Source organism: Macrotis lagotis, chromosome 1 (assembly GCF_037893015.1).
Source record: "Macrotis lagotis isolate mMagLag1 chromosome 1, bilby.v1.9.chrom.fasta, whole genome shotgun sequence".
NCBI classification, from domain to species: domain Eukaryota; kingdom Metazoa; phylum Chordata; class Mammalia; order Peramelemorphia; family Peramelidae; genus Macrotis; species Macrotis lagotis.
This window is the reverse complement of record NC_133658.1, coordinates 448,988,482-449,001,415: the sequence shown is the minus strand read 5'-3', so window position 1 is coordinate 449,001,415 and position 12,934 is coordinate 448,988,482. Positions and strand designations below refer to the sequence as shown.

The window sequence follows — 12,934 nt, the reverse complement described above, 5'->3', positions numbered from 1 at the left end:
TTATGTATTTGATATGAAATAATCAGTTAAATAATAAACAGTTCATTTAAAAGGGTAGAACTTGGCAAAATTTATAGTCTGCAACTTTTTTAAAAACATAAAACAAATCATATCTCAATAGAAGGATTATCAAAACATATAAACAGTTCTCAAAAGAATTGTAAACCATTAAGAGCCATACAAAAGAATGCTCTTACTAATAATAAGAAAAATGCAAATCATGTCAGCTCAAAGGTTTAATATCACATCAGAAAATTGGCAAAAAAATTAATAATAGTTAATACTGGAAAGATTGGAGAAAGACGTTATTGAATTGTTGATCGAGCTGTGAATTGATACAAACACTTTGAAAAGCAATTTAGAATTAGATAAAGACTAAAATTCCCATACCCTTTGATCTTGAAATCCCAATATTAGCTATTTACCTCAAGGAGGACACAGATAAGAAGACAGGTTTCATGAACACTAAAATGACATAGCAACCATTTTTGTAGATAAAGCCTAGAATAAAAGTAGATGATCATCATTTGGAGAATGGATGAACAAATTGTGGCATATAAATATAATATCACTGGGATATAAAGAATAAAATGATAAATGCAGAAGAGCAGTAAAAAGACATAAATTTATGCAAAATGAATTTAAGGCAAGAATGACTCCCAATATTGGTCTTTTAGTCATTAAACATTTAATGAGTATCACTAGAATTTATTTAGCCAAAGAAGTGGCATGACACTTGTTTTTTTATGAAATATTACTTTGACAGGTATATGAAGGATAGACTGATAAGGGCTGAATCTTTAGTGAGGAGACCAATTAGGAGACTATTGAAATAGTGCAGGGGAGAGAGACTTTTTCGAGGACCTGGTCCATAGTGGTGGCCATGTAAGTGGAGAAAAGGAAATGGATGCAAGATGTAGAAGTAACAAAATTTGATAACTGATCAGATATGTTGAATGGGGAATAGTGAAGAAGTTTACAAGTTTACAAATTTGATTGCAAAATGTTAGTATCCTTAGAGGAAATTTGGAAAAGAGATGAGTCTTTTGGAAAAATAAATTCTGTGTGGGACATGGTATGTTTAGGAAACTTTTGAAATATCCAATAGGTGTTTGATAAAACAGTATTGTAGCCTGAGAGGGCTAGATATATAGAACTGAATCAACTGTGTCAATATGCTCATTGAACCTATGGGAACTGATGAAGTTAGGCCGAGGGAAAAGAGCCCAGGACAGACTTTTGCAGCATACTGGGGTAAGGGGACTCACTGAAAATAATAATTATTATAATACAAGAATGATAACTTTTAAGAATATTTCCTTAAGTAGAACATGGTATAAACCTAGACATATAGACAGGGAAAGAGATCAGTGGATGGTGACCAAAAAGTTAAGAGCTTGAGGTACTTGGAAGATAGTATTTGGGCAACAAAACAGTTTGTTAGAACATTCTTCTTTACATTGAGGCAAAATCTGCTACTTTGTAAGTTCTGCCAGTTCTGCCTAATTTTTCCCTCTAAAGGTAGTGAGTGTAATCCTTCTTTTACATTCTGATATCCTTGAGATATTTTAAACAAATATTCCTGTTGTACATCACAATTCACTCTTCCAAGCTAAATATTTCTTTGGTAATTTCTACACCTTTCCATTCTTGTTCTCTGTATGTATTCCAGTTTGTCAGTATTCCTCTTAAAATGTAATGCTTATGTTATGCCTAAAAATGGTACTCCAGATTTCTGACATAGCTTATAGTTGTACTATTTCCTTTTTCTTAATATTATATTTCTATTAATGTAGCCTAAGGTTTTGTACCCCTTTTCCCCCAGAATTGTCACACCATTATATCTTTCTGAGCTTAAAATCAACTAAAGTCATGGCACAGTGAATAAGACATCCCACTTCAGATACTTATTCTTAGCTGTGGGATTATGAGCAAATCATTTGACTTCTCTATGCCTTAGTCTTTTTTTTTTTTTGCAAGGCAATGGGGTTAAGTGGCTTGCCCAAGGCCTCATGGCTAGGTAATTATTAAGTGTTTGAGGCCGGATTTGAACTCAGGTACTCCTGACTCCAGGGCTGGTGCTCTATCCACTGCGCCACCTAGCTGCCCCCATATGCCTTAGTCTTCTGATCTATAAAATAAAGATATTAGACTTGAAAAAAATAGAATATTTCCTTAAAGGTTTAAAAGAGATCAAGGGAACAAGAAACCAGAGAGGAGAGAGTATCTAGGAGGAGACGATGGTAACTTGAAAGTGGTAACTTTGAAGAGAGCACTTTCAGTTGAGTTATGTGATGAGATTGGAAGCCAGTTTAAGGGATAGGAATTATAGACAGTTTTTTTTTAGGAGTTGATGAAAAGGAGGAATTATTTAGGACAACCACTTGAAAGGAGATAGTAGGATCAAATCAGGGACAGAGGAGATCTGGACCCAGCAGAGAATGAACCAAAGAAGAAAAATTTGAAATTGGTAGGAAATGATTTTGAGGACATTCTGACAATGGAGATAGAAGAGGATATGGGATCAAGGATACAAGTAGAGGAATTGACTTTGGTTTGGAAAAAGATCTCTTATCCGAGACTATAGAGTAAAAACATAGGGATAAGGTCAAGCACTTTTAATATTCAGAATAATGGTGGTTATGTGACTTCTAGAACGAGAAGGTGGATGGTGGGGGGTAATTCAGGGTTGGGATTTGGGCAGGGCATGAGTGGACAGGGTAAGGAAGGAATTCAAGAGTGGAAGACAACATGAAATTGAACTGGTTCTTTGAAAATTACTATGACCAAAAAAATTCTTTACTCTGAGATCTGGCTAGTAAAGAGAACCCCACACTTAACCAGCCTGATTTTTAGACAACAAAAAAATGTAATCTGTTATCTCCATGTTATAATGAGATGGAGTGGAGTGGAGAAATGTATTTAAAACCAAAACAAAGCATTTTTTTTTCTAATAAGGGAAAATAACTGGGGCAGCTAGGTGGCAAAGTGGATAGAGCACTGGTCCTGCAGTCAGGAAGGACCAGAATTCAAATGCAGCCTCAGATACTTAAATAATAATCACCTAGTTGTGTGACCTTGGACATTGTCTTGAGAGAGAGAGAATAATTTCCTTTACTTAGAATTTCCCAAAATGAGAAAGTATTTAGCCACATAACATCAAAAATGGAAGGAAGGAAAAAAAAAAGATGTGATGGAAAATGCATATCCAGAAAAAAGAACTGTGAAGTATAAATAAATGCTAATCAAAGCTCTAATTTTACTTTTTAAATTTTGTTTTTTATTGTTTTACTTCTTGTAATTTTTCCCTTTCGTTCTAAATCTTCTTCCATAACATGACTAATATGGAAACATATTTAACATAAGCATACTTGTATAACCTGTATCAAATTACTTACTATCCTGGGGAAGGGAAGGGAAAATAGGGAGAAGAAAATTTCAGAACTCAAAATTTTACAAAAATGAATATTGAAAACTATCTTTATATGTAATTAAAAATGCTATTAAGTAAAAAAAATGGAAAGGAAAGTGATCAATAGGAAAAACACCTAGAGAATAATTGATTAATGGATTAAAATGATTTTTTGCATCCAAATTTAGCTGTAGAGAAATTGCCTTTGAATTCTAGGTGGAGAGGAATAATGACCATTCAGTGAAACAATCACTTCCAGAGAATTCCAGAGAATGTGATAACTTAGACATTAAAAAAAATTAAGAAAAACTTTTCTGAAAAAAAAATTGTATATACCTCTTTGAGAAGGAAAAATTATTGGTACTGTTGTCACTTTCCTTTATTGGAAAATTTATTATCAGAACTTTATCATTTCCCTATTCTCTCTCTTTTTTTAATTGATACTTTTTTTGCATTTTACATGTTATTTCCGTTTAAGTGTCCCCTCCTCCATAAAACACCTCTCTTATACCTAAGAAGTGCAGTGGAGTAAGATAGATCAACACAGTAGCCATAATTGGAAATCTGTAGTGCTTCATTCCACATCTGTCATACTTTAATTCTCTGAAGCCACAATTGATTATTTTTATTTTTAGATTTTTTTTTTTTTTTTGCAAGGCAGTGGGGTTAAGTGGCTTGCCCAAGGCCACACAGCTAGGTAATTATTAAGTGTCTGGAGGTCAGATTTGAATTTAGGTACTCCTGACTCCAGGGCTGGTGCTCTGTCCACTGCACCACCTAGCCACTCCCACAATTGATTATTATATTGATCAGAACTCTGATTTTTTTCTTCTTTAGCTTTTAAAATTCTTTATTATTGTTCTTTTTTCATTTCATTGCCCACCAATCTACCTGTCCTCACCCTTATGCATTCCTTATATCAGATATATATATATATATATATAATTAGACAAGACAAATCAAGATGTTGTCCTCATCTGAAAATACATACTTTTTTCTGTAGTAGCTCTAGTCCTATATGTATATATGTTTTATCATCAGTCTTTTGAAGTCATGATAGGTCACTGCTTTATTCAAAATTTTGACTTCTTTCAGAATTTTCTCCCTTTATATTATTATTATTTTTTTAGCAACTTTTTAATTTTTTTATCTCATTTTGTACAAATTTTTTTTTACATTAATAAAATATTCTTCTTTACAAGTAAACAAAATACCTCTCCTTCTCCCCCATGAATATAGATAGACTTGTTTGGGTGAAAAAAGTAAAGGGGAGAGGAAAAAAATTAAACTAAAAAAATAATAATAGTAATAATTGTAGGTATGGCCAAGTGGCACAATGGACGAAGCAACAGCCCTGGAGCCACGAGCACCCAAATCCACATCCAGCCTCGTAAACCCAACAATCACCCAGCCGTGTGACATGCAAGCCACCTGATCCCCACTGCCCTGCAAAAACCAAAAAAAAAAAAAAAGAAAGAAAAACGACCCAAAATAAAATAAAATAGTAATAATAGTAGGGGTGGCTGGGTGGCAGACAGAGCATTGGACCTTGAGCCAGGAACACCTGGGTCCGAATCCGGCCCCAGACACCCAATGATCACCCTGCTATGTGGCCCCAGGCAGGCCATCCAGCCCTACTTGCCCTGCACCCTCCCCCAAATAATCATAACAAAAAATGTGCTTGAGTCTTTGTGCCAACACCAACAACTCTGTCATGGGTGGATCTCATTCTTTATGATAAGTCCATCACAAAAGTTGTTTCCATATTTTTCCACCATTGCCATTGCTGATCGCAACTCCCTCCTGTCTTATTTCTCCACTACCATGTACTATATTTTCTCTCTCCTTTCACTCTGACTCTGCTGTAGGGTCACTGAGTGGCACAGCAGACAGATCCCTAGTCCTGGGGCCAAGAAGCCCTGAGCCCCCATACCACCCCTTAGGCCCAGAATCCACCTGGCCCTGTGGTCCTGGGCAGGCCTTCCATTCCCAGCCCCTTGCAAGAAGTAAGAAAGAAAATGTGTTATATCTGGCCACTCTCCTCCCATGGTCCATCCGCTCCTCCTTTATTCACATCCCCACCCCTTCCCCCTGCTCCCCCCCTCCTTCTTACTCCAGATGTCTATACCCCATTGAGTATATATGCTGTTTCCTCTCCTAGCCACCTCTGATGAGAGCAAAGTTTCCCTCATTCCCCCTTGCCTCCCCCCTTCCATATCATTGCAATAGCTCATTGTAATAAAAAAAAAAGCTTATGTGAAATATCTTGGACTATTCCCTCTCTCCTTTTTCTTTCTCCCATTCCATTTCCCTTTTTTTTCTATTGACTCCATTTTTACACCATATTTTATCTTTGAATTCAGCTTTCTCCTGTGCTTCAACTATAAAAGCTCCCTCTACCTGCTCTATCAACTGAGATGGTTCATATGAATATTATCAGTGTCATTTTTCTATACAGGAATACATGCAGTTCATCATCATTAAGTCCCTCATATTTCCCCCCTCTCCTCCAATCTCCATGCTTCACTTGAGTCCTGTATCTGAAGATCAAACCTTCTGTTCAGCTCTGGCCATTCCAAAATGAACCTTTGAAATTCCCCTGGTTCATTGAAAGTCCATCTTTTTCCCTGGAAGAGGACATTCAGCCTTGCTGGGTAGTTCATTCTTGGCTGCATTCTAAGCTCTCTTGCCTTCTGGTATATTGTATTCCAAGCCCTATGAGCTTCCAGTGTAGCTGCTGCTAAGTCCTGTGTGATCCTGACTGCAGCTCCAGGATATTTGAACTGTGTCCTTCTGGCTGCTTGTAATATTTTCTCTTTGACTTGGGAGTTCTGGAACTTGGCTATAATATTCCTAGGGGTTGGTTTTTTGGGATCTCTTTCTCGGGGGGGATCAGTGGATTCTCTCCATTTCTATTTTGCCCTCTGCTTCTAGAATATCAGGGCAATTTTCCTGTAGTAATTCTTTGAAAATGGTGTCAAGGCTCTTTTCCTGATCATGACTTTCAGGTATTCCAATAATTTTCAAATTATCTTTCCTAAGTCTGTTTTCCATATCAGTTGTTTTTTCAATGAGATATTTCACATTTTCTTCTAATTTTTCATTTTTTTAGTTTTGAAGTATTGATACCTGATTTCTGGTAAATTCATCAATCTCCCTGAATTCTATTCTTTGTCTGAAGGATTTGTTCTCCTCAGAGAGTTTTCTTATCTCTTTTTCCATCTGGCCAATTTTGCTTTTTAAAGCATTCTTCTCCTCAATAACTTTTTGAACTGTTCTGTCCATTTGACCTAAGCTGGTTTTTAGCATGCTATTTTCTTCAGCATTTTTTTGGATTTCCTTGACTGAGCTGCTGACTTCATTTTCATGTTTTTCCTGCATCTCTCTCCTTTCTTTTCCCAGTTTTTCTTCCAACTCCCTCATTTGATTTTCAAAGTCTTTTTTGAGCTCTGTCATAGCCTGAGCCCAATTTGTTTTTCTTGGAGTCTTTAGATGCAGGAGCTTGTGCTTCCTCATCTTCAGACTGAGCATTTTGGTCCTTCTTGGGCTCATTGCAAAATATTTCTCAATAGTCTTCTTTTTGTTTCTCTGTTGCTCATTTTCCAAGCCTGGGCCTGGTTTGGGGTGTTTCTTGAGCTTTTGGGACACTCCCACAAGGGTCTCAGTGTGTGAGGTTCTGTCCTCCCTCCTGGTCTGTGAATGACCATAAGCGCCCCCCTCTGCCAAGGGGCTGATGTGGGGGGGGGGCTGGCTGCTGTTCTATGGGGGGGGCCTAGACTGTGGTCAGGATCTGAATGTGGTCAGAGCCCCAGATTCCTGTTCCAGGGGCAGAGGACAGAGCTCTGCAGTCTCTCTCTCTTCACTCCACTCCCTCAGCTCAATGGGCTTATGCCCTGGGGGCTCCTGGTTACTGGCTCTGCCTGCTTCTGTTTCCTGGATCAGGGCTGGGGAAAGAGGATGCTGCTTGCTGTGTGCCCTGAGGGCTGGGCTCCAAGTGCTCGCTCTGGCAGAGGTCCCCGCTGTTCCCCCACTTTGTGCCCAGTGCTCCCTGGGGTGCAGCTCAGGAGACTGCCCCGCTGCTGTGAGCTGAGACCCCCAGCACCCTGGGGCTGCCTCGGGGAGGCTGAGGGTTTTTGGTTCTGGTGGGCCACCCCTCTGGCAGGTCGCCTCTCCGACCCCGGGGTGCAGAGCCTTTACGCTCTTTTCCAGGTTACCTTGAGTAGGAGAACTGCCTCACTGGGTCCCTTTTTGGGTTCTGTCTCTCGAAAGTTTAGTTAGAGTCCTTAGCTGATGAATTTTATCAGAGAGCTCCTAAGACTCAATCCCTTCTTGTCACCATCTTGGCTCCGCCCTATATTATTATTTTTAATGAAAAAAATGTTTACCTGATTCTAGTCACTTTATTCTGTTTCATTTTATATAAATTTTTCTATAGTTCTTTTGTCCTAGAATATTCTTCATCTTTTATGGCACTACAAAATTCCATTGCATTCCACTATTTGTTCAGACATTTTCCGATTAAATGGATATCTGTTTTGTTTCCAGTTCTTTGCTTTCATTATTATATTGCTGAAGAGCAGTCTGTAAACTTTAGCATAGTTTTTTTAATTATCAGTAGTTATTTTATTGGTTTTAATATGTTTTCATTAAATTTACCAAATGGAAAAGGGTGGAGGATAAGTCATATCTAGTTTCCTAGATTTTTCTTTCTAGCAGTCTTTGGAGCACAGGTGCATTTTTTTAGATCATGATGTAGACACTACACTTCATTTGTCTTCTAAGAGGAAAAAGACCCTTTTGGCTACAGTGTTGAATTAGTCAAATTATTATCTAACTGCTTACTCTAAATTGTTTGATATTTCTTTATATTTCTTTGGTTTTTTTTTTAAGTTAATTTTTTTTTTGATTGGGGGGAGAGGACAATGAGACCATGCTTGGCAAATCAGAGAGTATTTACCTGAACTTTTCCCATTCATTCTTACCTACATAAATAGCTAATATTTATCTTTAGTTTTGCTCTATTCCTAGGTTTGAAATTCCTGAACCAGAACCTACTGAAGCAGATAAATTGGCAATGGAGAAAGGAGAGCAACCAATCAGTGCAGATCTGAAACGGTTTCGCAAGGAATATGTCCAACCAGTACAACTTAGGTTTGAGCCCTGTATTAATATTTCTCATATTCCACGCAGTTTTCCTTCTCCATACAACACAAAACTTCAAACACACACACACCACACACACACACACACACACACACACACACACACACACACACACACACACTCTCTCTCTCTCTCTCTCTCTCTCTCTCTCTCTCTCACCATATCAAATGCAGGTGTTGCTATCATCTTTGTGTTTGCTTTATGCACAAATATATTCTCAAATGCAATGAGGTTTCAGGTGACAAAGTGTGCTCTGGTCATTTACAATTATATGATATATACCTTACAGATGGCTTCTTATTCCTATAATCTAGTGTCCTACTATTTATTTTCAAGTATAATTAAGCTTTGTAAAATTAAATTTAGATATAATAGATCTCTTTATCAAGAGATATATCTATACCTACATCTATATTATATATTTATATTTATACACATGCATATACATATCTATTTCTATATCTATCTCTATATCTCTATCTCTATATCTATATCTATATATTAAAACCTTCTTAAGAGCATAGTGAATAGAGAGCAGGTCTTTGACCCCCTCCCCCAACAAGTCACTTATTTACTTAAATTCCGCAGACAACTTTCTAAGATTATGTTGCAGAGGAACTTTCTAAGTTCCATCTTGACAAATTTAGGCAAATACAATTTTTTTAGTTCTTTGTAACTCAAAAGTTATTTTTTTAACTAAATTTTTAAAAGCCACTCTTGGTTATTGATAAATCTGATTGTTGTGATTTTGGAAGTGATAACTCCTAGTCATGGAATCACTGTGAATAAGCTTGTTTTTAGAAAATTTATCTTCCTTACTAACAGTCTTTAGATTTTCATGTTTGGAAATGTCATAGCACATAAACTACAGCTAACCAACATTGCATTGAATATAGGACCACAGATTTACTGAAAGAAACTGCAGTACAGCTTTGTTTAGAGATATAAATGATTTGCCCAACATAACATAGCTACTAAGTGTTAGAAGTATCTATTGAAATGAGCTCAACTCTAATGGGCTTTGGAATTGATTGTGCAATATGGGAGACACTAGCATAGGAATGCCCATATGGTTTTCCCTCATCAGAGAAGGTGCTGTGCTTTGTAAGCAAAGCCAAATTGAAGTAACTCAAAAGAAACGTGAGATGTGCAAATTTAGAGAATCCACCCCAAATGTTCACATGGACTATTTGTGCATAGTATGATATGCAGGTAGAGTCTTCTGAGTTTGTATTGGTCTGATCACCCACAGTTAGACATACTGCAACATGATTCCAACATAGTTTTGTCATTTTTGTCCTCTTTGAGGACAAAGGACAACAATAACAACACCATTACCATTATTTTGCCTCTTAACACCAGACTTGGGTAATAAATTTAGGGCTTATTGGTCACCTCAGCATTGACTTTTCTCATAATCATTGAGGCCCAATATACTACCTAGTATATAAAAGGAGCATCTACTGAGGCAGAAGTAAAAAAAAAAAATGAGTTGATATGTAATTCTTTTCTCTTTCCTTGTGATGCTTGTAGACATTATCCCACAATCCCACTTCCTAAAAGGACTCTATCCAGACTCCTACTATCACCCCATACCACATGTGTAAGTTTTAAGGTTTCTATAGTATGTTTATTGGATTCTAAAATATCCTTTTCCATTTCACAATTTAAAAGTAGTTTTTCTACTCTTCATAGATTAAAAATTTAAACTTCTAATAAATAGTTTTTTTAAACCAAAAAAGGGGAAAAAATCAGTACAACTAATGAATACATTGAAAAAGTCTGAAAATTTGTTTTCTGTTTAGCCCCTTTGGATCTCTTACCTTCATGAAGGGATGATTTGAGGATATCTTTTCATGTTTTCTTTTGTATCCATTTGCTCCATTTATTAAATTCATTTTTGATTTTTTTGTATGTGTAGCTATTCTTTCTAATTACATTATTGGAATCATCATGTTTATCATTTTCTTGCCTCTGCTTACTTCCTTTTTTATCAATTCATGTAGATTTTCTTAGTGTCTTTATTCATTAGCAACATCATTTCTTACTACACAGTATTATTCTATAATGTTCACATATCACAATTTATTTAACCATTTTTCAATTGGTGGGTATATACTTGGTTTCCAGTTCTTTATTATTAGTGAAAGTAATTTAAAATCCTGATTTAATCACTAATAAGGAAATTGAAATTTAAAGTTTTAGTCTTTTTATTTACCCATGTTCTGTTGAGTTTCACTCTCCCAAGAACAATTGAGAAATAGAATTGAAATCTAATTCTTCTTTCACTAAATTCATATTGATAAGGAAAATTTTCTTAAGATAACTAAATAATAATGTTTGTCCTTCATTTCTGAAGACCATGACATCAGAGAGGTTATGCCATGACAACCACATGAATTTAGATTTGAGAGAGTAGGTGTCATGTTAAGTCACCAGCCTCACTTTTTTAAAAACATTAATTTCTCTGAGGTTTGTTTTTTGTTTTTGCCTTGATACTGTCAAAATTCTAAAGATGTCATATAAATACTCAATCAGAGTAGTAGTTTTTCCCCTTAAATTTGTATTGATCATTTCACTTAGGACTGTCACCATGCTACTAGAGAATTATAACAAACAATTTGAGTGCTTGGGTTACACTAAAGTGTTTTCTTCATTTCTTTCCATTTTATTAGGATACTAAATGTTTTTCGGCACTGGGTAGAACATCATTTTTATGATTTTGAGAGAGATCTGGAGTTACTTGAAAAATTAGAATCCTTTATTTCAAGTGTAAAAGGTATGTCATTTCAAAGTCTGATTATAACTTAAATTTGAGTTTTCAAATCTTTCAAAATCTGATTTCTAAAAAAAAATTTTTTATTGCCTTGCCTAAACATCTAATTTTAAAATACATTGAACATTTGGAACAATATAGGTTGCCAGTCTTTGTCAGTTCACTCACCTTAGAATCACCTGAAGTCATTTCAAAATTACTTAAAACTTGTTATTTATACTTCTGAGTTCTTGTGATCATTTTATATTTAAAGGAGTTGAGGGACTTGTCCAGACAATCCTATTTACATGTTTAATCTATTACACTTCTAGCATGAAGAAAATATGTAGAAAATAATCTGTAATATTCATTCCCTAGGTTATTATAATTGAATGATTTGCAGTTTGCCTATAATATTTTTCTTCCTTCTGTGATAACCAGAAAATGTACTTCTAGGCATATTAAGATGAGAGGAAAATAGCAATAGAATTAGAGTAGAATATTACATCATCAAATGGATAATGGCTTTGATAAAACACATGAAGTCTAAGGCTGGTTTAATTTTCTTCTCCTTTGTTCCTAGAAGAGTTTGATCTAAAGTAGCCATTTTGAAATGCTTGTTCCACTTTTTTTTTTATGTTTTTTGCAAGGCAATGGGGTTAAGTGACTTGCCCAAGGTCCTCCAGCTAGGTTTATTAAGTGTCTGAGGCTGGATTTGAACTCAGGTCCTCCTGACTACAGGGCTGGTGCTCTATTCACTGTGCCACCTAGCTGCCCCTGTTTGTTCCATTTTTAAAACATGCCATTTACAATTTTTTTTTACTTTCATGAGAAGAGATTACTATAAAATCTAAATCTAGTTTTTTATTTCTATATGTGCTATCATCTAGAATGCTATATATATTCTATTATCTGAGTTGCTTCTAAAATAGCATAAAGTAAATGTTTAGCAAAAAATTATTTGACCAACATTAACATACTTGCAAATGAGGTCTTCCTATAGATCTTTTTTATTTTTCAGGAAAAACCATGAAGAAGTGGGTAGAGTCGATTGTTAAAATCATCAAGAGGAAAAAACAAGCTCAGGCAAATGGAATTAGCCATAATATTACTTTTGAAAGTCCACCACCACCAATAGAGTGGCATATTAGCAGACCAGGACAGTATGAAACATTTGATCTCATGACCCTTCATCCAATAGAAATTGCGCGTCAACTAACACTTCTGGAATCTGATCTCTACAGGTAATTCGATACTGCCACAAGTAGAGAATTTAAAATAATCCATTACTCAGTTTTTAGGGTCTGTAGGCACATATTTTATCTGTTCTACAAATCTTATTTTAAGTTATTTGTGCTTATTAATATAAGCACAAATAGTGATAATTCAAATTTATATCTCACTTTAAGGTTAATAAGGTTCTTTCCTTTAAAAAAAATTTTTAAAAGCAGATTGTCTCAATTTTATAGATTAGGAAACTATAGTGACAAGACTCCATAGTCATGTAACTTATAAATATCAGAGCTGAACTCAGAATCTTTAAACTATAGAGTTTGACTATTACAAGTAAAATTTCTTATGTCTTACCATATAGACTCACAGAA

The 12,934-nt window shown here is 35.6% G+C and overlaps 1 protein-coding gene across 1 annotated transcript in view; it reads left to right on the top strand.

Moving 5' to 3' along the window:
* SOS2 (SOS Ras/Rho guanine nucleotide exchange factor 2) overlaps positions 1-12,934 on the top strand; it is a 118,403-nt gene that overhangs the window by 69,797 nt on the left and 35,672 nt on the right. Inside the window, exons 12-14 of the mRNA XM_074213438.1 lie at positions 8,441-8,563; positions 11,251-11,354; positions 12,352-12,574. Coding sequence (XP_074069539.1) covers positions 8,441-8,563; positions 11,251-11,354; positions 12,352-12,574 — 450 coding nt within the window. The remainder of the gene's footprint in view (positions 1-8,440; positions 8,564-11,250; positions 11,355-12,351; positions 12,575-12,934) is intronic.